At 52.6% G+C, this 26328-nt stretch overlaps 1 protein-coding gene across 9 annotated transcripts in view; it reads left to right on the forward strand.

Annotated features, from left to right (window-relative positions):
- Megf11 (multiple EGF like domains 11) overlaps positions 1–26328 on the forward strand; it is a 273478-nt gene that overhangs the window by 125214 nt on the left and 121936 nt on the right. For all 9 annotated transcript variants that reach the window (XR_010045594.1, XM_063243299.1, XM_063243301.1 and 6 more), the window contains exon 5: positions 1793–1885. Coding sequence is in view for 8 of the 9 variants with exons in the window: in XM_063243299.1 (XP_063099369.1) it covers positions 1793–1885 (93 nt within the window). In the remaining variant the exon portion in view is untranslated. The remainder of the gene's footprint in view (positions 1–1792; positions 1886–26328) is intronic.

Raw genomic sequence — 26328 nt, forward strand, 5'->3', positions numbered from 1 at the left:
GGGCCCTTGCTGAGCCTCCTGAGAGAGGGCTGTGGCCTCCCCATGCTGGTCCCTCCGTATGGACGCGCCCTGAGCTGCAGAGGCCCCATGGTGTTGGCCCCATCGCCTCCGTCTACCTTTGGAAGCTTCTGTCTCTAGGACCTTTGTCCCCAGGCTGCTTCCTGCTTGGCCAAGAGGCCACACACAGTCCCCGAGAACACAGATACATGGCCTCAGTGTCGCTGTCCTGAGGTCTCTTCTAGCCCCGGTGCTCTTGGCAGCTGATTGGCACCCCTGTGTGGTGGCAGAGACCCCTGCAGTCCGACAGCAGTCGGTGGTGACCCTGAGCCAACCTGAAAAGCCGTCACTCAAAAGGCTCAGCTGCGGAGTTAGCAGGGACTACAGTAGCCCGTGGGGTGGGGACAGGGGAACAGGGCAGGACCATCCACCCAAGTCTCAGCTGGGAACTGGCCCTGCCAAGTGGCTGGCATCAGTGGTGAACCAGGGGATGCCTAATATCCAGGTTGTGCCGGGGACAGTGACCCATTTGAACTTGGTCCAGTGGGAATGAGGCAGCAGGGGTGACAGTCTGTGTCTGCCTGGTGGTCAGTGAGCCGTGGCTGTAATAGGTCCAGGTCTAGCCTGGTTCCCCAGGACTCCAAGCCTTTGGCTCAAACCACGGCCCTCCTGAAAGCCACTGTGCAGATGAGGACTCCAGGGCCGGGCTGACCCCGAGCACCAGTGGCCTGGGGCACCTGGACAGGGCTAAGGTGGCAGCACCTGTTTGGGAAGAGCAGGGGACCCCAGGCCACCACTGAAGGGGCTGGCTAACCTGGCAGCACCCTCCCGGGGGGCATCACACAACCCCTCAGAACCCACTGTGGGGCCACCTGCTCCCTGGTCTCGGTCAGGACTTTCCAACCAAAGCCCACATCTGGATGCCTCTAGAACTGGACAGGCTGATGACAGCTGCTGATCCCTGAAGCTTTCAATGCCAATGGGGAGACGGGTGTCTAATCCTTCCTGGGTGGATGAGGTGGGCGGATCTTTGAGGAGCAAAGGATGACCTTGAGAAAAACGTGAATTCAGGGAAAAGATGAGTGAAATAATCTCCCTCCCTCACCACTGTCAGTAACCCTCCTCAGCGGCAGCACTGGGAAAGTTTGCTCCCTGCGAAGCCTGCTGGCTCAGAGGCTGTAGCATTTGACTCCATGATAAGAAATTGCCAGGCGCGTTCTAATTACAATTATCATCATCGTGGCTGTCTCTCTTAATTACTTTCTTATAATTAGCTGTTGCTTTTTCCTCGGCATTTGTATACTTTGCAGATTTGCTGACATTTGAGAGCCCCAAAATAGGGACATTTGGGGAGGGGCCAGAAAGGCAGGGGCAAGGTACCTGTTCTTGTGGGGAGCCTGGAACATTTCTGGGCCTTTGAAGGAAGCATCTGGGACAAGAAAAGGTGCAAATGGAGGGACAGGTGACTTCCTGTGTGGAGAGGGCGGGAGGAGGGACTGTGGGTACATGGTGGCCTGCCAAGGGTCTCCATAGGTTAAGCCCCTGGGAGAAAGTTCTTTAGAAGCCACCAAGCCCGGTCACTTCTAGGGCCTGCATTTCACTTTAGGAAAAGAGGCTGGGACACAGCACACTTGTCAGATCTATTTCAGAGTGGGTTAAAACAGAGGCCCAGAGCTTGGCTTCCCCAGCTAGCGATGCATCCCGAGCATCCCCGGCATCAGGCCCTGGTGACACGCCAGGGGCACTCCTTGTCCGGACGGCTGGCTTCACTGTGCTCCTCTTTCCTCTCCTGCAGCCCTTTGTACGGAGGAGTGTGTGCACGGCCGCTGCGTGTCCCCCGACACCTGCCACTGCGAGCCCGGCTGGGGAGGCCCTGACTGCTCCAGCGGTGAGTCTGGGGTCTTGATGTGGGCGGGGACAGTGGCACCCATGTGCTGACTGCTGTCCCCTGGGGGAGTGGCACTGTGTGACGGGTCCTGTGGGGGGCTGGACTCTAGCGGGAGGATGTTGGTGGTTCCAGGCATCTGTGGGGCTGTGTGGGTTCCATGTGGAGGGAACCTTGGGCTCATCTGTATGACCTTGGCTTTTGGTGGAACACCTCCAGATGTGGTCTTTGGGGGTGGAAGTGAACTCAAGATGCCACTTGGGTGCAGACCCGGGAAGCCACCGTGGACTAGGCCTGATCCTCGGCTTCATGCGGGGGGACTGGTTATGAGCCTGGGAAATCCTCTGCCCAGCACCGAGCTGGTGAGAAACCCTTCCCTTCTACTCATTTCTTCCAGGTATCTGGAGAGGATGTTCAGCCAGTTGGTGGTGGGTTCATGTCACAGTCCTGCTGATTTTCAGAGAGGCCTTGCTAGTGTTGAAGCCAGGTTTCTTCCTACTTTGGCTGGGGTGGAGTCTCTTTATGGTGACCTGGCTGTAACGTGGCCAGGCCGATCCCTTGCATTCCAAGCCTCCTCCTGCTGCCCCTCCTTGTCCCTTACCCTGTATCACTCAGTGGCCATACAGACTCACAGAGGAACATGTTGGATCCGTGCTGGCCTTGTGCGGAGCTCTTGCCATCTCTTGATGTTCCTGCAGGCCTGGAAGCATCTGGTTTTGGTCCTTTTTTCCCAAGTCCCCTGGTGGAACCTCCTTGTCTGTCCAGCATGTGAGAAGCTACCAGCCAAAGCTTGAATGGCATCTGTATAGTTTTGTGCAGAGCCCTGGTGATCTTAGCTCAGAAGACCATTAGCAGTTTGGGGTACCCAAGAGACTTCTTCATGTGCTGGGGCCCCCAGTGGCCATGGTGGTCCCCTCCTTCCACCTGTCCTACTGCATTGAGGTGGGCTGTGGCTGGTCAAGTGGCCAGAAAGGAGCAGGGTGCCCGGGGGACTCAGAGGTGAGGGGAGTGTCGGTGGCTTGAAGGACAGATGTGCTGGTACAGTAAAAGTCCATGTTTCCTCCTGGCCGTGCTTTGCTTTGTATAACTTAGCTTATAGCATCTGTTTGCTAAAATATCTGCCTCGGATTGGGTGGGCCCTGTTGGGATGGGTCTGCCCACGTCCAGGCTGGGAGCCGCCTGTTGGAAGTGACACATGGCCCTGATGTATGGGACTCCCCCTTGATGCCAAGGCGTGGGGTGGTCACCATTCTCAGGATGGCCCTTCTCAGGGTCTGTGGTCTGGTGGGAGAGATGGAATGATGGTGGCACCTGGTGACCAGGATGTGGCATGTGGAGTAGGTCTTATCCCCAGAGAGAGTTTGCCAAACACAGGGATAATAGTCTTTTTGCTTAGGATCTGCTCCTTTTTTTTTTTTTCTTTTTTCTTTTTTTGGTCTTTATGAGACAGGATCTTGCTATGTGGTTCATGCTGGCCTTGACCTCATTGGTAGCCCAAGCTGGCCTCAAGATCACAGCAATCCTCCTGCCTCAGGCTCCCAAGTGCTGGGATTACAGGCATGTGCCACCATACTTGGCTCTCATCTCCATTAAATGCACCACAGTGACTGAGGCACCACCACTCTGGGGTCTCCAAGTACTACAGAACCCACTGGAAGTCCTAAGAGATGGCTTCCAACTCTGTTTTCAGGGGCCACAGCATTGAACTGAGGGAATTTAAAGATTCGCACTGTCATGATCATTCAGAGCATTGGATGTTTAAATACCTTGCGGAGAGCTTTCCAACCTCTGCTTGGATACCTCTAGTGATGGGGAACTCACTACCTCCTGAAAGGGTCTTCGCACTGTCATGATCATTCAGAGCATTGGATGTTTAAATACCTTGCGGAGAGCTTTCCAACCTCTGCTTGGATACCTCTAGTGATGGGGAACTCACTACCTCCTGAAAGGGTCTTCTGACTATTGGAAAATTTACCCTTCCATCCAGTGGGAATCTCTCCATAGCTTTTACCACTTGTTTATTGCTTGTGATAAAGGTCAGGGCAGGGTGATGGGTTACCTGGAAACTCCCTGAGGAGCCCAGTGGACAGGGTCTCAGGCCACCCAGCCCCTCCTGGGCTTTTCTTCTGTTTCTCACGTGACATCTGGGCTGACGTCCCCTCTCGTAGCTGTGACTTTTATTTCTCTTAAACGATGGCTCCTATGTCCGACCACACAACTGAAGGTCCATCTGACCAGTGTAAAAACATAAAAATGGAGATTGCCACCATTTATTGGACTTTATTGTGCATTAGACACATATTTGCATACTCGCTTAATCTTCACGATAACCTTATGATCTGAGAATTATCAATGGCCTCATTTTACCAACAAAAAAGTTGCAGCCCAGAGAAGTTCACGCTCTTCCAACAGATGTGGATCATAAGTGGTGAAGCCAGGACCATCACCAAACAAAACCCTGGCTTCTTTTGGATGTACCCTCCCCTTCCTCCCACTTTGGTTTTTTGAGACAGGGTCTTGCAGGGTCAGGCTGGTCTTCAACTCACTATGTAGCCCAGGCTGACCTCAGACTCACAGCAATTCTCCTACCTCAGTCTCCCAAGCACTGAGATTATAGGCGTAAGCCACCCCACTCTTCAGGGTGCTAAACCTCTAATGATACAGCCGAAGGTTGAAATAGATCTTTGATGTGAAATCATAGTTGCTCCTGAGAGAGAGAAGGATCTGGCTGAAAGAGATGTCAGGGAACCAGAGGAGTCAGCTGTGGGGTGCAAGCTGTTAGCTCTGTGCACCTGCTTGCTGATATGCTGCTGGAACCCTGGCTGCCTGTGTGTGGCCTGCAGTGGGCCTGTGACAAGAGGGTCCCAGGTCTCGTGGGTACAGTGCCAGTCCCTGGAAAGCTCTGAAGGCCCTGTACATGGGACACCTTTGCAGAGGGGCCTTGGTTTGGTTCAATTGGAAGCAATCTCCGGTCTGCTTTTTTCTTCCTCTCCTTGATTCCATGTTTTTTTTTTTTTTTAAAAGACAGAATAAAGCCAACTAAGATCGTACAGTGAAATTGGTACAGAACTTCACAGCAGGTTACTGGGATAATAGTAATAGGTATTACAGTATATTTCGTTATCTTTACAGTAGTTGTTCTTTCAATCACGTATATCAAAATAAAATGAAATACAGAACATTATAGAACTTATGAAAACAGAATATTGAATAGAGCAGTTCCATTAATCAGAATAGAACAAAACAGTAATAAAAATACTTGCCTTCAAAGAGATGGTAGAAGGAAATCCCCCTTATTTGCTATGGTCAACCTCCTAGGAGATGCTCAGATTTCTGGTTCCCATTTGCTAATGCGGGGACAGGGGAGGGAGGTAGGGGAAGGGGATGTTAGACTCTAGGCCGTGCACCAGTAGGCTCACTATTGCTTAGCAGGGAGGCAGGCTGCTTGCTTGGCTTCCCAGGGTCCTAAGTTCCAACATGGCGCGGATCTCAGGAGACCCTGTGGTTGTCCCTCTGGAAGGGCCACAGTCTGCCACACTGCAGCTGCTTATCCCTGATTCCATGTTAAAATGAAAGGTCAAATCTCCCCAAACATGTAAACAAAAGGTGATTCCCCACCCCCACCCCCAGAGAGGACCCTGCAGGCCTTTGGGTGCTTGTCCTTTGTCACTTCTCCGCACATTTGCATAGACAGCTCCTTCCAGAGCACAAGCACATGCCAGTCCATCACTTGCTTTTTAAATTCAACTTTTGAAGTCATGCACTCATTTCCTTGTCAATAAACCTTAAATCTCCTATTCAGTGTTTCATGACCTAGTGGAATTCCTGCCATGGATTACCAAATGTATTTAATCAGTCCCTGGGTGGGAGCTGAGGTTGTTTTTGATGCCTCGGGATGATAGGCCCACTTTTATCCAAGGCCCGAGGGGCTTAGGTTTCGGAATTTAGAATTTTCCCTGGGTTTAAAAAGTACATAATGATTACATCGCATGTGACATGAACCTGCACAGAAGCCAGGTGGCACCCTGGGGGAAGTGATCCTGTTCTGCCGTGACACGTGCCATAGCATATCTAGTGACATAAAGAAAATGCATCATCTCAAATCAGTTCCACATGGCTTGACTGCTACATGAATATTGGCACTGAACTTAAAAAAAAAGTTGTTTTAGATTTTTGGATTGCGATGTATGAGTAAAGGCCCATGGCCTTGGCAAAAACACTGCAGGGATTCTTCTTGAGCATCTGTCTTTGCCCCCTTGTCCCAATCTGTTCTCAGGATAAATTCCTGGAAGCAGCAGCGAGGGTTATAAAGATCCATCATCCTGTTCCCTGCCCCTGCTCTGCCCTTTGTGGCCGCCAAGGGATTTATGAGTCCAACAGTCACAAAGGGGACAAATTTAGTACTCAGGGGGGTGGGGACTTTCCATTCTTTTACAGACTTATAACCCTGTAGCCTGATTTCTTGAAGGCCTGGACTAATCTCTTCCTGCTCCATAAGGGAATAAGGCAGACTCGCCAGCTTTGCGGATAGGTCTGAGCTGTTGGCTGGACCAATATGGGGAAATGGAGGAGCCCCGCACTGGTCATAACCCTCCATCCCATATTATAATGAAGAGCAGAGGCTGAAATGTCAGTTTATGCTGAATAAAGACGACAGAGTGACTCTTATTAAATTGCACTAATCTCACAAGTGGAGATAGAAAGTGAAAAAAAAATTTTTCCTATATTGAATATCTAGCTTTTTAAAGTAATTAGGAATATTAAAGCACTGACAATGATTGAGATAGAAACATTATTCATAACTTTTATTTCCGTACTGGGCAATGATCCAGTATATTTCATTTATGAGGTTTGAGCTGTAAGGAGAAGGACGTGAGCCAATTCCTAAATTAAATATGCCCTGTTAACTTTTATAAATGATACCCAAGAATTAACTTGGAAATTTAAGCTTTCATTGTGTTATTTAATTATTGTATTTCCTGGGTCCCCTGTCTCTGCTCTCATGGTGCTTTACAGTTTGGATTCTGGGCAATAGACTGGGATTTGAATTTTGGTCTCAGGTTTTCTCAAGGGAGGGAAGAGAATGCTGCTCCTCCATTGCTCACTGTCTTCCGTTCTTAGATTCCCCCAGGCGGCCTCATTCACGCACACAGGAGAAAGCCGGGGACAGAGGGCTCTCGGCACACAAGGGTCCCACTGTCTGGCAGGCTCCTTCCCCCACCCCAGATGCAGCACCAGGCAGCACTGCAGAGCGCCCTGGGCCTGGAGGCAGCGGGCACCAAGCTGGGCCCCCACCGGCAGCCGCTTCTGCCAAGTCAGAGTGTCCTTATCTTGCATGGCGTGTGGGCCCCCTGGCTGACTTGGCTCTGAGCTGTCTTTGCAAATGAAGAGAAAATATTTACCAGCTCAGAAACAGGCCGTGCTCTTGGGCCAGCCCAGACCCTAGTCTAAGTGTGTCTTAGACTAGGTGTGTGCTTAAAATATACCTAACACATTTCCCACGTGAGCCATTTTCAGGCGTATGGTAAGGTGACGTCAGTCCATTGACACTGTTGTGCGATCGTCAACACCAGCCAACTCCAGAACGTTTTGTTTTCCCCAGCCGAAACTCTGTGCCCAGTAACCGCAGCCTCCCTCAGCCCCTGCTGAAGTCCCTGGGACTGCCCGGTGTCCCTGAGGTTTGAGCATGTTGTAGCGTGTGTTAGAATTTCCCTGCTTTTTAAGGCCCTTTGTGTGTACAGAATATGTTTCCTTATCCTTTCTCCTGGCAGTGGGCGCTGAAGTTGCTTCTGCTTTTTGGCAGCCGCGGGTACTGCTGCTGTGAATACGGGGGAATGAATGCTCAAGCCCCTCTTTCATTTCTTGGGTGTTTACCGCCAGAAGCAGGGTCATCTGGACCACCTGCACATCCGCACTGTTATTCGAGGAATCGCTCTGTGGTTTTACAGGCGCCTAGAGCACTTTACACTTCTGCCTGCAACGCATGAGAATTCCACTTTCTCCCTATCTCCAGTGCTTGTTATATTATGGTGATTTTGTTTGTTGGTTTGTTTTTTGATAATAGCCACTTATTGGCCGTTTGTGTAGCCTCTTTGCCCAATTTTAAATCAGGTTTTTTGTTTTCGTTGATTTGTAGTTCTTTATATATTAGCATCTTCACCCTTTATCAAATACGTGATCTGTAACTATTGTCTTCTATCTTGTGGGTTCCCTTTCCATCTGCTGGTAGTGTCTTTGATGCATAAAAAGTTTTCTTAAAATTTTGGTGAGGTCCAGTGGAACATTTTTCTCTTTTGTTGCCTTCAATTTTAGTGTCATATTCAAGAAATTACCAAATTTAATGTTACGAAGTTTTCTCCCTCTGGTTTCTCGTAAGGACCTGTTAATACAAGCATTTTGATGCACCTTTGATCCCAGCACTTTGGAGCCTGAGGCAAGAGGATTGTGTGTGAGTTTAAGGCCAGCCTGGACTACACAACGAGACCTTGTCTCAAAAAAAAAAAGAAAGAAAGAATTTTGTAGTTTTAGTTCTTACTTAGGTCCTTACTACATGTTTAGTCTGTCCTTAAACTCATGATGGTCCTCCTGCCTCAGCTTCCCAAGTACTGGGAATACAAATGTGTACCACCCTGCCTGACTTCATTTTGAGTTAACTTTGTATATATTTTCAGCTAAGAAGCCAACTTCATTTTTTCTGCATCTGGGTATGGGTACCCAGTTCTCCCAGGACCATTTGTTGAAAAGATGTTGCTAGAGATTTTTTGAAGGTACACAGTTTAAGTCTTTCTCTGTGTAATAACATATTAGTTATCGGACCATTTAAGTATTATTTCTTATATTAGAAGAAAATATAGCTCATGAGACAAAATATTTTTAAAAAATGATAACGTGAGTTTCTGGTGAGACTTTGGAGACTGCTGGGAGGCTTCCCCGAGGGCGGGACTACTTTAGAGGGGAAAGTGGAGATTGTGATCAGGTAACAAGACCGTGACCAGAGTGAGATTCTCAGGCTGGTGACTGTTTGCAAGGATGGTTTAGCAGGGTGTCAGGGCCTGCAATCCTTTCTCCGTGTGCATGCTGGGGGATTGTTCTCCATCCCACATGCTGGGAGGCCTGCGGCACCTCACTGCCCCTGCCCCAGATGGGCACAGGGCCTCAGGTGCTGCTCATACCCTGTAGTCTTGGGTGCTCCCAGGGTCTCTGCATCTTTCCACACCACTCGGGGTTTCCCTACCAGAGCTGGACTCCTGTGAACATACATGCTGCGGCTTTAGCCCTCTCTTTCCTGCAGCTTTCCCCTCATGTACCCACATCTTCCTGGTTTGGGGTGCTGGGGAGTATGGCTGGGGTCCCTAGAGCTGATCTGTGGCCACCAAGATCTCACAGTTCAACTTGAAACCGTTGTATCAGCAACTAGGGAGGCAACCTCAGAAATCATCGGATTCATACCCTTCCCCTATACGGAGGGACAAACTGGGGCCCAGATGGACCTGGTAGGGGGGCAAGCCGAACATGCCCTGGCATGTTCAGGGCAAGCCGATATCACCCAGGTGGGCAGCAGCACAGTGCAGCTGCACCTGGGGTCACCTGGGTTCTGGTGCTCCTCGTCTTCCTCAGTACTCCAGGTCAGGGCTGCCGTGGTCCTACAGGCAGCTGGGTTTTATCACAGCAGAGCAGGCGGGCCATGTTGTTCTGTAGAACTCTATGCAGGTGACCTGAGGTTTGGACTTTCCCAGTTCCTCCTGGAGGCCAGCTCGGGGCAGTGGGCTGACTTCTGATGCTCAGTCAACTCATGAGGAGCAGATCTGGGATAGGGACCAGAACTGGTTTTTTCCCCAAGCTCCAGTCTGAGGCAGATGGACATTATCTAAGTTCAGACTGCTGTAACAAAAATATTACAGAGAACAGAAATGTTCTCCTCACCATTCTGGAGACTGGAATCCTGGACCAAGGTGCTGGCTGATTCCATTTCCAGTGAGGTCTCCATTCCTAGTTTATAAATGGCCACCACTTTCTTGTGTCCTCATATGCAAGAGAGAGGTCGTCTCTCTCCTGTCTCTTGTAAGGGCGCTAATCCAGAGGACTCCACCCTCATGGCACTGTGACACTGGAAAGGCTTTACCCCACACCCCACCATATTGGGGATTAAGGAGGCTTCACCTGTCTGCATTTGGGAGGGTACAAGCACTGCCCACAGCAGATGCCCTATTTTCCTGGCCAAGGATACAGTGATGTTCTGAGTTCAATTCCTGGTACTCCCCCAAAGGAAAAAGAAGCCCTGTTCTCTAACAGACCAGAAAGCTCTCTCCTATCTCTTCCTGGGTGCCCCTGGCTAAGTCTTTCCTTATCTGTGGGCCTCAGTTCTCTGCTCTGTAAAATGGGCAGATTAGTGTAGCTTGTCCAACCCTAAAATCCCATGATGCTCTGTTTCTGCAAAATGAGAATCCAGGACCAGTTTCCCTAATCCAGGGCACTGGTCACCTTGCTGGGTACTTATGGCGGGAGCTGACCTATCCTCCCCTGGGTGGCCTTGGGTTGGCCCCGGTGCAGGCCGGCTCCCCTGGGAGGGCTGCACAGAGGGCACTTGTGCCAGCAGAGGCCACAGCTCTCTCCAGGCTGTGCTTTCCACTACATTGAGCCGCTGTCAAGGTTAAAGCAACTTCGGATGAATCACCACAAAGCAATTATGCGTGCCGTTCTGCGTGGCGCTGTCCAGCCCGCGGCCCCTCACAGGCCCGCCTGTGCCGCCTTCTGCTGGCAGTCGGTGCGTGCGCCCGTGGGCCTCGCGAGACAGTGGGCGCTGTGTCAGCCCCATGCACTGGGGTGCAGCCACTGTGACGGGAACAGATGGGAGCTATGGATGCGCGGCAAATGCTTTTTCAAGGTCTGTGAGCAAGGGGAGCTGCCGTTCCCCCAGAATGCCAATGCAGAGCAGAGAGGAGTGGCCCCGGCTTCGGTGGGCGGCTCGGGGTGCTGCATGCTGAGCTCCATTTCATGCAGTTTGCTGAAAAAGACCAGGAGAGGGGTTGAGAGGCCACAGGCTCTGGAGTCCGAGGGCTGCAGAGGTCAGTCAGTGGGACGGGGCCCCGGATGGCAAGAAGGTAGCCCCATGGGCCTTGCGGCCTGACTTGCTACTGCTGGCTGTCACCTCCATCCCGCAGTCCCTGCCTCCCTGCTTTGAGACAGGTGGCCTTGGTGATGCCCTGGGATCCTGCGAGGAGGACTGTTGCTCCCTTCCACAGCCACCGTCTCCGAGACAGCTCTTTTGGGAATTGGAGTGGACACCTGGTGGTCTGCCTTCCTGGGGACCCGTTATCAGGAAGAGGATAAGGATGCGAGTGTTGGGGGGCAAGCTGTGAAGACCCCAGGACACAGGCCTGTAGGCAGCTGCCTTTCCCACCTGTCCTGTTCTTGTGACACTCCCACTCCCCAGGAAAGAAAAGGAGACTTTCCCAGAGCCCCCAGACCAATCCTGGGAGCCCCACTGCCCTGCTCAGGTCAAGGGGGTTACCCCTCTCCCCACTGTGCATCTCCAAGAAGGAGACCCTGGGACGAACAGCCTGGGAGCACTCGTACGTGTGGCTTTGCCCGGAAGTCAGGGCTCGTGTCCTGGGGAGCCAGAAGCTGGACTGCCCGGGGTGGGAGAGCCGCATGTTCAGGGCAAGCCAGTAGTGTGGGAGGAAGATAATTCAGCCCAAGTTAGCCCCCTCCATCTGCTCCTTGAGAACGAAATTAATGAATAAGTTACACACAGGGAGTCGCCTGGGGAAGTGGCAGGAGGCAGCGGTGGGAGGGCCTGCCCGCCCAGCAGAGCACAGCACCAGGAGCTAAGCTGGCATCATTCTTGGGGCTGGCAGTGGTTGCCAATACCCCACCCAGCCCCACACAGGTACGGAGAGGACACCGCGCCCCACATGCTTCCAAGGGCGGCGTGGGCGAGGTCCCCATGGAGGGGGAGTCACGACTGGCTCCGCCAGCTCCTCCTGGCCACATTGCCCCATGGAAGCTCAGCATTCTTATCCCCGCCTTTTAGATGAGGGAACTGAGGCTGGAGGGCACGAAGCTGGCAAGCAGCAGGGAGGGATTGGAAGCAGGCACCCTGTTTCTGGAGACCACCCTTGTAACTCTGTTGGGCGCAGGTGCTCAACATACCATACCCCACCCGGGACTAAGTACCACGCCAGCTTCCGCAATGCGCTACGTCCCTCTCCAAATTAGCCAACCCATGCTCACTTCGTATTCACCTCGTGCTGACTCTGTGGCAACCCCTGATTGACCACAGCTGGGTATATTGGCCAGAGCCTGCGTCTCATTCCAGCCCTGCCTCCTCGTGGCAGCCCTCGTGGCAGCCTGATTGGCCACAGTCAGATATATAAGCCAGAACCCGCAACAATAAAGCGGCAGTTACCTGTTACCCACAAGAGCGTCCTCTGTCTCATTGGGGGGCTGCGCCGGTCATAACTCCTCTTAACACCTCTCTCTGCATGGCACTCTGCTGCACCTCTCAAAACTTTCCCACACTTGGAAGATATGGAGACTGCAGAAGAGCCAAGGGGCCCCTGTTCTGCACCCTTCTCAGTGGAGCCTGTCAGGCTGCCCAACACAGCAGGGGCCCAGTGGGACCCGTGCATCTGCTTTCCCATTGGACCCCATCTCTGTGCTCCCTGGGGGAGACCCCAGTAGTGGTCTGGGGTGGAGCCTATTTTGAAGAGTCAAGAGAGTACAGGGCCATGTTCTTGACCTTCCAAAGCTTTTCATGTAAAACATGCACCCCAGAGACCCCAGAGACTGTGATAGGCCAGAGTTGCAGAGGTCATGTTCAGTGGGACATGAGAAAGACTCCAGGAAGAATGCAGTTTGAGGTTTCAGAGATGGAAGCAGAGGTCGTTCAGGGAACACATAAGCAAAGGTGCTCAGTGGTGAGCCCACTGGGGTGGTCTGAGCAAGGGTCCCACGGGGCAGGGGAGCCAGGATGGATGAGGGGAGGGCTGAGTGGTTCTCACCGCAAGGTCTGGGAACTTGGCTGTGACCCATGGGCCATGGAAGCCCCTTAAAGTACATTTGGCATTAGCTGAGGCGGCGTCATTTCCTGCTGGGGGACAACCTCTTAGCCCTTTCTTCTCCCACATCATCTATGGCCAGCTCTGGGCCGAGGCTTGGGTTGAGAGCAGGGCTGGAAAGCTCTGCTCTGCACCTGGGCCCGACTGGAGCAGCTGAAGGACATATGGCAAGCTCTCTTGGCCTTGGGAGGGAGCAGATTGGATGAGGGGAACCCACTGTCAGAGTTGGGAATGGATCTGGTGGGGGGTGGCCTAGAGAGGCCAAGTTGGGTGTGTTCTAGTTGGCACCTTCTGCTTCTCTGGCTGGACCCAGGGAAAGCAGACCTGGTGACAAGTGGATTTCCAAGGGGAGCACTTAGGATGGCCCGACCGTTGCCAGCGTCTCAGACTCTGACCTCCTAGGGTCCTACCCTTACCTCCAATCCCCAGACCCCACGGCAGCCAGCCCCTGCCTAATGGTGCTGCTGCAGCAGAGTCAGCCACAGAACTGGGGAATCTGTCACCCTGTAATAAGGGAAGCCCATTTTGGCAGGCTGGGTAATAGGCCTCAAATTGAATAATTAATAAAGTTATAAAAATATGTCTACTATATGGCCAGAATAATTCAGCCCAATTAGAAGCAATTATTTCTTGCAGTTATGCCACTTGATATTCTTTATGAACAACTCTAGCAAGAAGGCAGGATTCCCAGGTTTGGCTACCTACCTCGGAAATTCTATTGAAGACAGTCCTGCTTAGAACTTAGCCAGTTGAGGAATATCCAATATCCAGCCAGCCATTCAGCCATCTTTCATCTGTCACTTCAACTAGCCACTCCTGTGTTCAACTAGTATCCATCATTCTATTCACCTATTTCTTCATCCATCTGTCCATTATGCATATAACCATCTGTCTATCATCCACCCATCCCTCCATCCCTCCATCCATCCCTCCATCTCTCCACCCATCCCTCCATCCATCCCTCCCTCCATCTATCCATCCATCCATCCATCCATCCATCGAGTAGAGATTTTGTGCACCTTTTCCATGTGCCAGTCATTGTGCTAGCTGCTCAGTATACAGAGGCAAATAAGACCCTGTCCCTTTCCTGAGGAACCTCCAGCCCAGGCCAGTCCTTTTTGAGTCATGGATCTCTGGCTCCTGTTCCTTTTGATGGCTCCTGAAGAATATGCTTTGGAGTGGGTAGGGATGGGTGTGTGTGTGTGTGTGTGTGTGTGTGTGTTTCCCTCCAGCTTTTCCCCTCTGTTATACAGGGAGAGACACACAGAGACAGACTGAGACAGAGACAGAGACAGAGACAGATTTAGACTTAAACCTGGATCTAGCCAGGGAATAGGTGTCTTTTCCCGAGGTGGTTAGACTTCTTCCTCTGTATTTGAGAGTTTAGAGGTCAGCTGGCTTCAAATCACTCACCATTCTCGTCCCCAGCTTCCCATCAGGTAGATCGTGGGATCCTCATAGGGGACATGGGGTCTGGTCAGCATGACTTCGGACAGGACTTGTTTGTGGTCCGTTTGTAAAACATGAAGAATTTCTGTGCCACTGTGAGCTTCCAAGCAGGGGAGAGTCAGGAGGCCGAGGGGTACCTGTCGAAACCCCACGTTTGCTTCCTGGAACACTGGATGTGAGTCACTCACACTTTGTAGGCCTCCTGCTCCAGGATATCCTTCTCCAAATCCAGAGTTATGTTTGCAATGAAAACTTCTTTCTGATTTTTCTGCCTAGGTGTTGGGTCTTTTCTTACAGTTTGGAACTAGGTCAGCTTCAGTCTCCACTGAGCCTTTGCAGGAAGCCCAGATCTGTGCTAACCTAGTCTGATAGAATTTTTAAACTGAGCCATCTTAAAGCTACCAAACATCTGTAAGGGGTCCAAGGGTGCAGAAAGACCTGGGCCTCAGGGCTTCTTTACCTCATTGTGATTCAGGGCCTCGGAACTAGCCAAGGCCCTTTGCCACTCTGAACACGATGAAAGGGGAGCTGCAGCCTGGAGAAGACACTGCAGTCTTCAAGGACTAAGACCAGAATATGTTTTTATAATCCTACAAATCAATAAGATCGATCATTCCCAAACACTGGTTAAAAAAACATGAGCATGCAGTTTCCACTGAGAGAGTGTTTCGGTGGGCAGGAAACCAAACCATGCTCGGTCCGGGAGGGATCCAGGCCCTCCAAACGAAGACCGACAGCCCCGGCTGTGTCACACTTGGCCGACGACGGGGGAAAACTGATTTCTGATAATACCAAGTCGTAGGGCTGCTACAGGCAGAGAGACACCCATTTAATGCTGGTGAGTGTGAGCTGGCAGTGCCATCTTAGGGAGCAATTTGGTAACTTTAAATAAAGTTGTACATATTAGAAACCCTGTCATACCCGGCATTTCAAATCAGATCAATTAAAAACATTTCCTAGTCTCTTTCTCTCTCCCTGATGCTTTTAAAGTCATCTATTAAATTTTGTAAAGTGGAAATCCTGACTTATTTCCTTGATCTCCTGACTCTCTCTGGGTTGCAGTCCACAGCTTGCTCAGGATGCCCTCTCCAGCATGAGCCACCCCGATTGTTTCTGGTAACGGGGACAAGCTGTCGTCACGCCGAGGTCCCTCCGGAGGGAAGTGGGTAAATTGTAATATATTCATACAATGGAATCACCGCGGCAGTTAAAATGAATGAAGCAGCTCTATACCTGTCTACCTGGGTGAATCTCAAATATATCATACTGAGTGGGGGGGGGGAAAGCCAGTAGCAGAGGGAAGTGTACTTATCATATTGTATCATTTATGTAAGTTGGAGAGCATGCAAAATAATCTGTTATTTATGGGAATAATTATAGGTAGCAAATGTATAAAAGCAGGCACAGAAATGCTAACCCCTGAGGAGGGAGGAAATGGATAGAGAAAGATTCACAAGGAGTAAGTTCGGCAGAAGAATGTTTTACGTCTAAAATAAAAATGTCTAGCACAAGCGGAGACTGTTAGGGTTTGTTTGAAGGATACCCTGTTCCCATTTTTCTCCAAACAGCATAATATACTTGGAATTTTCATATGCAAATGAAAAGGCCTCAGTCATCTCTTTCTCCACCTGTCCACACCCACACTTATGTGGGGAAAAATGAGCTCCTCTCTGAGCATCCCTGGTGTCTGATTTAGTTTCACAGGTATTTCTCCAGCATGGGTCTGGCACTGCAGGGTTTGAGGTGCAGGGTGGGCAGGAAGGTAGGGAGCTTTTTACAGCTGAAGCTTGGAGCTCAGCATGGGCACAAGCTGCTCACCAATCGCTGGCATAAAAAGCAGGTACACACTCATTTGCAAAAAGGGTCCCAGAGTTCAGAACCTGAGTCCCCCTGGGAAGTGAAGGGGGGCTCCTTGGTGGAGGAAGGGTGGGTAGAGACCGTGCAGTTAGAGACTGGTAGGGGGAAGAGCCTGGAGCTGGAGGAGCTCAGGTCTGCTGGGAGAGACCGTGCAGTTAGAGACTGGTAGGGGGAAGAGCCTGGAGCTGGAGGAGCTCAGGTCTGCTGGGAGAGACCGTGCAGTTAGAGACTGGTAGGGGGAAGAGCCTGGAGCTGGAGGAGCTCAGGTCTGCTGGGAACGCCACCAGGCGTTCGAGTCTCTAAAGGGAAGCACTGTAGAGGAGAGGGTTCTGGCCCCCAGCAGGAGAGGCAGTCATGGAGCTGAGCCCTGTTTCTAATGGGTCATGGGCGCCTATGGGAGTGGGTTCCTGGGCTGCAGGAGCAGGGAGATAACCCACTGCCAAAGGAAGGCTCAGGCTCAGGGACAGCATTTGCCACCTCCCACCCTTGGACAAGGGAAGAAGAGGGACAAAGTTCTGCTCAAATCCCAGACTGCAAATTTATTTGACCAGCTCCCAATAAATTCCTCATGCCGGAGGCCTGGCCATCCATCTCAGTGGCAGGGCAGAGGCAGTAGTGGGGTGGATAGCCGAGCAAGTGTCTGTCTTCGATTGCTCGGGGACACGTCCACATGTTTTGCAGGGAGGCGAGCCCCTAAATTCTCATCTGACTTGCTCCCCTCCTAGTAAATCTGAATAGTTTAAAATAACTCCTTCCGACCTTGAGGCCAGTGCCAGCTTCCTACCATCCATCAGCCCCAGCCGATTTCTTATTAAGGTTCTGCTGTTCCCTTGGAAAAGTCGCCACCTTAAATCAAGAGGCCGATAGGGCAAGGAAGAGACAGAGACCCTGGAGACAGCAGGGTGACAGCAAGTCAGGAAGATGAGGTTCCTGCGTGCTGCTGGGGCACGTTCGGCGACCTCTCGGGCTCTGGCCCCGCAGCCGCACAAGGACCCGTAGCAGTCCACGCTGCAGGGCTGGTGAAGGCTGCTGGGAGGAGGAGGCGGCTTGGGTGAGGCTGCCTTACCGCCTCCCTGTACTCACTCATTCTTACTCACTTGGGAACACGTGACACTCACTCGCTAATTTGTGTCTGATGACTTCTGTGTGTGTCTTTTGGAGACAGAGCAGTAAGCACTCCAGAGAAAGGAGGTGAAACAAAAAATTAACAAGGCCCCACTTATTAAATGTGCATAGCAGCAGGTAAATATGGTAATGGCAAAGGGTGGCAATCACCGTGGGGCTCGGCAGCCAGAGAGAAGGAGCTGTGAGGTCGAGGGAGGCCTCCCTGAGATGGGGATATCAGGCCCCAATGCTGAGGGGGCGGCAGGGGGAATCGGAGGGGCTTGTATGTTGGCCAAACCAAACCTTGGTGTATTTTTGACTCAGCAGAAAAAAAAAAAATTGTTTTATGTGCAAGAGCAGTTGCTAAGCCAGGCTCTGTAGAAGATTTATAAATGCACCAGGAAGTTCCAGCACACACGGTGCCTGCGGTCTAGTAGATGTGACCGTGCAGCCTGTGGGGAGCTACAGCATGGGGGTGGTTGGGGACTGAGGCATCAAGCTGCAAGTGCAGAGGGCACAGGTCCCCTCCAGCCGGGATGGGCAGGGCAGGGCCCTCAGGAGTGATGATGTGAGTGGGCGGTGGGGTCTGTGGCCTGGAGGTTCCTGTCTACTCAGGCAGATGCCAATCCCAAGAAGGTACGGGAGCCCTGTTAATTACCAGAGGGGGAGAAGAAGATGTTTCTCTTCTCCGTGTGCAGGAATGCAGATGACATGCATTGCCTCATCAGCAAAAGAATTATGGGCAAGGAGGAGGCGAGAGCGGAGGGGGACCAGCTCTCTCTTAATCACTGGCATCAGAAAGCAGGCATGGTGTCGATTCTGTTTCCCTGGCTGTCGTCGCTGCCAAAGGAGATCACGGAGGTTTCCCCGAGCTTCTGTGCCACGTGTCACTTGCCTCTCGGTCACAACCCCAATTGGGAACCCCCAGCCCAGGTGCAGATCAGGGAACGACACATCCCTCATGCGGCTCAGGACCTCTCTGCAGAGGGGACGTCACCCTGCAGCCCTGGTCCACAAGTCAGTACACTTAGCAGACCCAGGTCAGCAGCAGGAACTTTGCTGTCGGCTCTCAACTTTTCTCTGCATCAGTCACAGCCAGGGCATCCGCAAGGCAACAGAAGTGTGGCCACTGGCTGTCACCTTCTGTGGCTGGTGCTCCACTCATTCTGGAAGTGTTGGTCCTGGGGGATGATGGAGCCCTGGAGGTCTGGTGGAGAAACCCAAGTAAATCCGAGCCTGAAGACACAGCTTGTGTGTAACACAGGAGGGGAGGCTGAGGGGACAGTTTTCCACGCTGGACCTTGTTCATCTGCCCCTGCCTGAGTGATGACTGGCCCAGAATTGGATAAAGAATACAGGCAGTAGTCACCGAGCTATGGTGAGACAGGCCGCCCCGTGAAACGGATGACTGCTGTCTTCTGGTCCTTGAGGGCTGGGAAGATTAAATGAATGCATAGTTTTCTCTCAGCTCTGTTTTTCTTTTCAATATTACCCTAGAATGCTTGATTTCCTTCTACTGCTTGACTTCCCTAAGAGCTGTGGTGGGGGTGGGGATGTATGTGACGGGCTTGTGCCAGGTGCTCTTGGGCATCAGTGTCACCCAGTCCTGCAGCCTCTGGGAAGTGGGCTGCCCAGGGCACAGGTCGGGGAGTCCAAAGAGCATCTGCCTTAGCTCACACTATCCGTGGAGCCTGCAGAAGCTGCTGAGCCACCTCTGGGAGGCTACAAGGTGACGGACTCACAGTGTCACTGAATTTCACTGTGGCAAGCTCAGTGGTATTTCCACAGTGCTCAGTGCCCCACCTTTCCTGTCAAAATGGACTTTATTGTCATGTCAAATGCCCACAGCCCAGCGGGATGGACCTGGGCAGCTTGGAGTTCATCACCAGTGTGCTGGGCAGGTATCATCCAGGTCAGCTGTGGCTTGGGCACTGGGGCCAGTGGAAGTTTCTGGAGCTCAACTCTCTGGATGCTCTCCACCAGCTGTGACTGAAAGTGCTGGGTGAGCCTGTTGGTTCCCACAGGATGGAGGCTCCGTTTCCAAACCGGAAGTCCCTAGGACTGCTTAAACCGGGCTGCCCGAGCCTCCCGGCTGTGGGTGTGACCTGTCCACTGTCCACATGTCCAAGCCAGAGTCTTTCCTTGCAGTCCTTCCCTCCGTGTCCTCCCCAGACCATTAGGGCCAGATCCATAGTGGAGAAAATGGCCAGGGGCCAGGGCACCCTTGGTAATTAAAATGGTTCTCTTGTTCTCTTCAGATGGAGCCAGCAAACTCCAGCCTGTGGCTGAGTCTGTTCCACTGCCTGCTTTATAAATAAAGTTTTATTGGGGCAGACTTACACCCATTGCTTCTGAGTTGTAACTGCTTTTCTCACTCTAGTGACAGAATTGAGTAGCGATGACAGGAGCTCTCTTGCCCAAAAGACAGAAAATATTTATCTTTTTCTTCTATAAGGAGAGCTAGCCAATTGTTATCTGGAAAGAGTAGCTTTTATTTCTCGTCTTGTGCTACTCCCTGGGGGCTGACTAAGTCCTCAGCACTTAGTAGGTGGAAATCGTGGGTAAGGGATGCCTTCCAAGCAGGCCAGTGCCATCTTCACCCAGGGCTGATCACAGAGGTGGTGTGGGGTTGTGTGCTGTCATCAAGGCAGGGACCTTGTACAACCTGCCCTCCACTCTCCCTTATAGGATGGTCACCCCTGCTTAAAGTGACAGAAGGATGGACTGGTGGCAGCGGATCCGGGGCATTGGGGCTGTGATCTGGCCTACTAGGAGGGGCTGTGGCAGTGAGCCCATGAAGTCCAGGGGCACTGGTCAAGCACCAGGACACGTGGCTTTTTAATCCTGGCCCTGTGTGACTTCATGCAAGTCACTTCCCCTCTCTGAGCTTCAACTTCTCATTTTTTTAAAAAAGGTGCTTGATTTTCATAGATCAGAGGTTTTTAATAGAGGAGGTGTCCCCAGGGGTCATCAGCAGTGTCTGGACGCAGTTGTCAGAGCTGGAGGAGGGCACTACTGGTCCAGAGTGAGTAGAAGCCAGGGAAGCGGCTGATGTCCAGGACAGCTTCTTAAAGGGAAAATGATCCCATCCCAAAGCCAGTAGGGCCACCACAGAGTAACCCTGCAACCTGTAAATCCATGAAGGCTCATGCAGCTCTAAAATCCCTTCCCACATGTTTTCAGTGAACCTGGATTCATCAGGGGGCTAAAGCATGCCTGCCCTCTCTGGGCTTACTGCCGCTGTCAGGGTTCTGCGTGTTCACACTGACTGGCCGCTGACTGTAACACGCTCTTTCCACCAACTGGGGAACTTGACCTTTAAAACCCTCCAGTGCTCTATTATTGCTCCCATTTTGCAGAGGGAGGAAAGTGAGGCCCTGCAAAGCACAGCACCTTGCTGAAGGCTACCCGGCTGGGAGCTAGCAGCTTTGGCATTTCTACTGTGGAGTCTGTGCTCCCCACCATTGTGACTTCCCTGCTTCAAGACGGCGGCTGGGAAGGCTCAGGCTCAGCAGTCTCTTCATCATGCAAACCGTTTAGCAAACTGGAAAGGGATCCCACGACTATAAACCAGCTGGTAATGACCTGACAGGCTAAGGGGGCTGGAGAGGTGTTAGGGCCACGGAGACATTAATCTCCTTCCGCCACCACGGCTAGACAGGCATTGGTTAGTGCAGCTGTGGGAGCCATAAATGGCTCTGTGACGGCAGCCCTCCACACCTTGGGTTCCAGGGGTACAGGAAGGGCTGCTCAGGGCTCAGGTGTGAGGGCTCCACTGCCCAGAGGCCATCGATCCTGCCACCTGCCTGCAGGATGACAGGGAAAGCTGGAGCTGTCATCTAAGGGCTGGATTCTGTCTCCACCTAAAATGTCCCTGTGGTCTCTGGCAAGTCCTGCAGTTGCTCTGGGCCTTGGTCTTCTTAACTTTAAAATGGAAAGCTTAAACCACAAAGGGTGGTACACACCAGTAATCCCAGCAGTCTTGGAGGCTAAAGCAGGAGGATCACAAGTTCACAGGAAGGCTGGGCAACTTGGCAAGATCTTATCCAAAAATTTAAAAAAAGTATGGAGGTGGGAATGCAACTCAGTGCAAAGAAAGACTTTGGATTCAATCCCCACCACTGACAGATGGAAGGAAGGAAGGAAAGAAGGAAGGGAGACGGAGATGTTTATTTTACACGGTGTGAGGAGCCTGTGTCTTTTGCAGAGATGTTAAGCGTCATTACTGTTAGTGGCCGTTGTGGAAGGCCACAGTGACATTGTGCAGGGATTTAATCAAATGTGAGTCCTGAGGATTGTCTGAGGTTTAATCAAACAGGCAGAGCTTTATAAACCTATCTAGTTCAGCTCCTCTGTCGCATGAGTTACAGCATCCACGCCCTGAGCACTAGCTGGGCACGGGGCTCCGTCCTGAGCACTCCACGTCAGACCTATGAGTTAGGGGTGAGTTTATCTCTGTTTTACAGAGGAGGGAACAGAAACAGAGAGACACCCAGGAGCCCTCTGGCTGCTCTGCCCTCATGCACGGGCTTTACTCACTCTCTCCTCATTGCTGGGACCACGGGAACTCAGAGCCTCAGCCGGGTGTAGCCGGCTGCCTGGACCAGGCAGTCAGAAGTGATATTCCAGCCCCCAGAGGCCTGGCCAGGAGCAGGCAGGGCCTCCCTTCCACAGGGTCCAGGGGTATGGGCCGTTTCCATGCAAGGACAGCGTGGCACTTGCCCAGGACTGGGGCCGAGGGCACGGAGGTGCCCATCTTGGAGCAGGCTGGTTGGGTGATGGACAGAGAGGCTGGGCCTGATATCAGGAAAGGCGGCCCTGCGCTCGGTAAGACGGCGTCGCCCAGGTTTGCACAGTGTGCCAAGCTGTTAAAGTGATTCTTGAAATGCATAAAGTGATTCTTGAAATGTATAAAGTTCTTGTAGGTTCCTCTTGGGTCTCCAGTTATACTAGAGAAACTAGAGAGAGGTGGCCTCAGATGAGTCCCAGGCTGTGGCTGAGGAGGAGGTCCTGTGGGTGTGTGTGTTGGGGGATTGACATTAGGAACCCTAGGGCCCACGCAGGCTCTAGCAGATCCCTGTCCCCTTGTGTCCTCACCTGCTCCTGCCCTCAGGCCCCTCTCCCATCTTCCTGATCAGAAGTCTCCCCAGTGCTTCCAGAGTTTCCTTCAAGCTCACTGCCTGCACAGATACCCTCTGGAACTCCAGATGGGTGACACGGCTTTTGCAGCCCCCAGACCCTGTAAAGTTGGGGGCTGTCTGCAAGAGGCCGTGACAGTCTGCTCTCCTGGCTCAGGCAGGGCCCTGGACCACTGGCTCGGCCCCTCTGCAGTGGGGGGCAGGGGCTGCTCGTGTTCCTCGGGAGATGAGGAGAACCCCAACTACTCCCCCACCTCACCATGCCCTCCTCTGGTTCCCACTGCACTGAAAAGTCAGGGGAGAACTTGGCGTTTGCCTAGTGGAAAGATGAGAAAAAAACCTCACTTTCAAGCATCTAAGCAGGTTTGCAGTCAATAATACAGAGGGAATCAGGAGGCTATTCCACACACAGCCATGTCCTCTGGGGCCTGGGAAGCGTTCGCTGAGGAGTGGGATCCCCGGGCACCGCGGCATCATCCCCACTGCAGGGGGACCCTGTGACACTGGGTCTCCACAGGGAAGCAGCACATGGAAGAGGAGCGAGCTAGGCAGTCCCAGCCCCGTGCTGTCCCTGTGTGCAGTGGGCTCTGGGATACAGCTATGCAGATGAGGGCCGAGGTGGGGGTGGCTGGAGGGGACCATGGTGTTTCCCCAGAAGAGCCACCGGCTGTTTTCTTCTTGGTTTTTTCTTTTCATCCCCAAACAAACTCGACTTCTCCGCACCATCATAAAATAAATAGCTGGTGCTTACATCCCATTACTTCCCAGCCTGTTTAGTGCACAGCCCAGTATGGTTTTTCAGTCCTATTTCTGATAGTTGTCAGACTCCAGGCGTCAGGGAGGATGCCCCTGACCCATCCTCCCTGCGTTCCCCAGTCTGGAAAGCTTGCAGGCTAAGGCATGCGGCAGGTTTGGGGGCTCACCGAGGTCTCCCCTAAGAACCATGGTGCCTGCTCCAGGCCTCCCCTGGGGTCCTCTTACCCTGGTGGAAAGGCCAGAAAGCAAAGGATTGCAAGTCCCGGCCTCAGCCCTGTGCACACAGCAGGTGCTCAAGCAGTGCCGGGGCCTTGGAATCTGGTTTGGGCTGAGCCATGGCTGGAAATTCAGCTGCCAAAGGATTGGGGCTGGGCTGTGTCGTTCCCTAGCCTCTGCAGGCCCCCAAGGTTCCCAGAGACTGTGCCACGGCTGGCTGGTGGGGAGGGACACCGGCACGATATCCCATGCCTTTGCCCTCGAGGTTCTCTCCACTCAGTCTGGCTCCAAAACACAAATCATATCAGGTCCTTCTGCTTGGGAGCTTCCAGGGGCCACTTAGAGATGATATTTAAAGCTTCAAGCATGTCCTGGAGTGTTTCCAAATAGAAAATATCAGTTTGTCCAAGTCCAGGGCCATCGGCTGGAAATTACATAACTCACTAAGGTTTGATAAAACCTGAGGCAGTAAGGGGACCCCATGTCAGGTCAGCTGTGGCTCAGGGTACATCCTAATGATTTTGGATCCATTTATCTGACTCAGTTGTTCTTAGAGGCTGTAATTTACAAATTTGTATCTGAAAATACTGTTTCCCATAGGACAGCTGAACACAAATGTCACTCTGAAAAACAAACTCAAAGAAACTGTCTGTGTCACTCGGCCACACTGCAATGTCATCTCCTACCCTGGCTCCCTCGCACATCCGCTGCAGCTATTCTGACCTCCTGAGGTTCCTTCCCCACCTCAGGGCCTTTGCACAGACTGTGCCTTTTACTTGCAGTTATCTTCCCCACAAAACTTAACAGCCAAAAATAATATGCGTTTCCTAGCTCCTAGTTTCTGTGGGTCAGGGCTTGGGGCTCCAGATCTGCAAGGCTGCAGGCTCATCAGATACGGGAGGACGGAAACCTGCCCTTGGGGAACCTGGAGTTGTGGACAGATCCACCTCCCTGGCTGAACGCTGTAGACCCATCTGCAGGCTCTCCATGAGCAGTGGTCTCCATGGGCTTCTGAAGCTAGCAAGGGAGAAAGGTCTAGTCCCTCCCCTCTCTCCCTGTCTGGCTTCAACCCAAGGCCTTCAACAAGAGCTGCTTCCCAGGCCTTTCTAGCTTTTTAAACTTTGAGAGAGAGTTTTGCTACGTTTCCAGGGTGGTTTTGAGTGTGCATCGTCCTCCTCCTGTCCAGGGTGCTGGGAGGGAAGCCTGCACCCCGCGCCCAGCTCCTACTCTTCATGGTACAGGGTGTCTTATGGTGACATAAAAAGCTCCTCGCTTATCCCCGTGTGTCCTCTGTCTTTTCCTACTAGGATAGCTCCTCTGGGGAAGGATCAGCCCTATTTCCATCTTGAGGAGTCCCCAGGGCTTCTGGCAATGCCTAGCACATAGTGGGTGCTCACTCTGTGTTAGCTGAACAAATAAATCAGGCCTCATCTCACCTGCTCACCTTGTCCTTAGGTAGTATCTTGGCTGAATCTACAAGGGAAGGGCCAGTGAATCAGGAAGCCTGTCATAGCCACAGTATGGGGACAGCCTGCAGGGACTCTTTACCTCCACAGAGCCCAGCAGAGCAAAATAGTCAGGCTGGACGTAGAAGCCAGGCCTGCAGTGGCCAGGGAAGGCGGCCTTCGGCCACCCGTTAAGTCATAGCTGCTGTTCCTTCCGAGGCCCTTCCCCATCTCCTGGGTTCTCCATCTCCAGCCTGGGCTCCCTGCTCTCTCCAGCCCCAGGCATCTCCAGGAGGGCTGCCGGCACCATCAGGGTTGGGGGTGCTCCTTTTTCTGTCCTTTTGGGCCACTGCACTCTCAGATCTGTTGTCAGTCTCTCCTGATTCCTGGGTCTGGATCACAGCTCAGTGCCATCCCACAAGTCTCTCCCACGCACTGAGGGCTTTCGGCACGGGGACCAGATGAACAGGAGAGGCCTCTCCTCATCTGGTGGAGACAAATGCATCCAGAGACCCACAACCAGAGCTGTTGGGTGGGCAGTGCCTTGGGATCTGGGGGCTCCTTTTCCTGCGGGGCACACCTCGAAGAGGTGCTGTTAGATGAAATGGCTGCGGGGAGCTCCAGTTACAACTGCAGCCACAGGAGGTGAAGGCCACACCCTGTGCAGAGAGGGGGTGGCAGTGACCAGGAGGCTTCAGGTTCTGCCTGCATCCAGGTCGTCACAGGGCCAGCAGAAACACAAGGCCCAGAGATGGCTCTTCGAGAGCAGAGAAACCGTCAGGCCCAGCCTCAGGGTCCTGAGAAGGAGCTTGGAAAGGAGTTGTCTTTTCGTGGCCGCATGCTTGGGTCTCTTCCTTCCAGGAGGAGCCTTTGCTGCTCCCTGACTATCTCCTGTTCGCTCGAGTCCCATCTCTTTTTTTTCCCCCAGCCTTACCCCTGTAACCCCTTGTCCTTCAGCCTACTGTGCCCTCTCTCTCAACCTTGCCTCATTTCAGTGTTCCCTGCCTCGGTGTCTCTGTCTCCACTTCTCTGGCCCCACAGTCTCTTACCAGCTCCTCTCCCTTCCCAGGAGCCCAGGGCAGGGGCAGGGGCAGGGGCAGGGGTAGGTGCACCAGCCTTGCTGCGTTCTGAAGAGGAGTACAGACGCACCTGCCTTTCCAGCTCCTCTGTCTTACTGTATTAGGAAAATAAACCAGCAGGGTAGCTCCCTGCTTGACCCTGGTTTCTTGTAGAATGAGCGGCTCCACTGCACCTGCGCGGTGGGCAGGGCGTCCTGGGCTGTGGGCTTCTTCTTCTGTCCCGGGCCTGACAGATGGGAGTGACGGGGCTGCTCCCTCCGGCCCTCCAGGCTCCGAGCCTTGGTGTTTATGCTTTCCAGCTCCAGGCCCCTGAGCAAGGGCTTTGCTGGTCCTGTGGGGTCC

Source organism: Cavia porcellus, unplaced genomic scaffold (assembly GCF_034190915.1).
Source record: "Cavia porcellus strain 051 isolate PalLab524CR breed Dunkin Hartley unplaced genomic scaffold, mCavPor4.1 scaffold_37, whole genome shotgun sequence".
In the NCBI taxonomy this organism is placed as follows: Eukaryota; Metazoa; Chordata; class Mammalia; order Rodentia; family Caviidae; genus Cavia; species Cavia porcellus.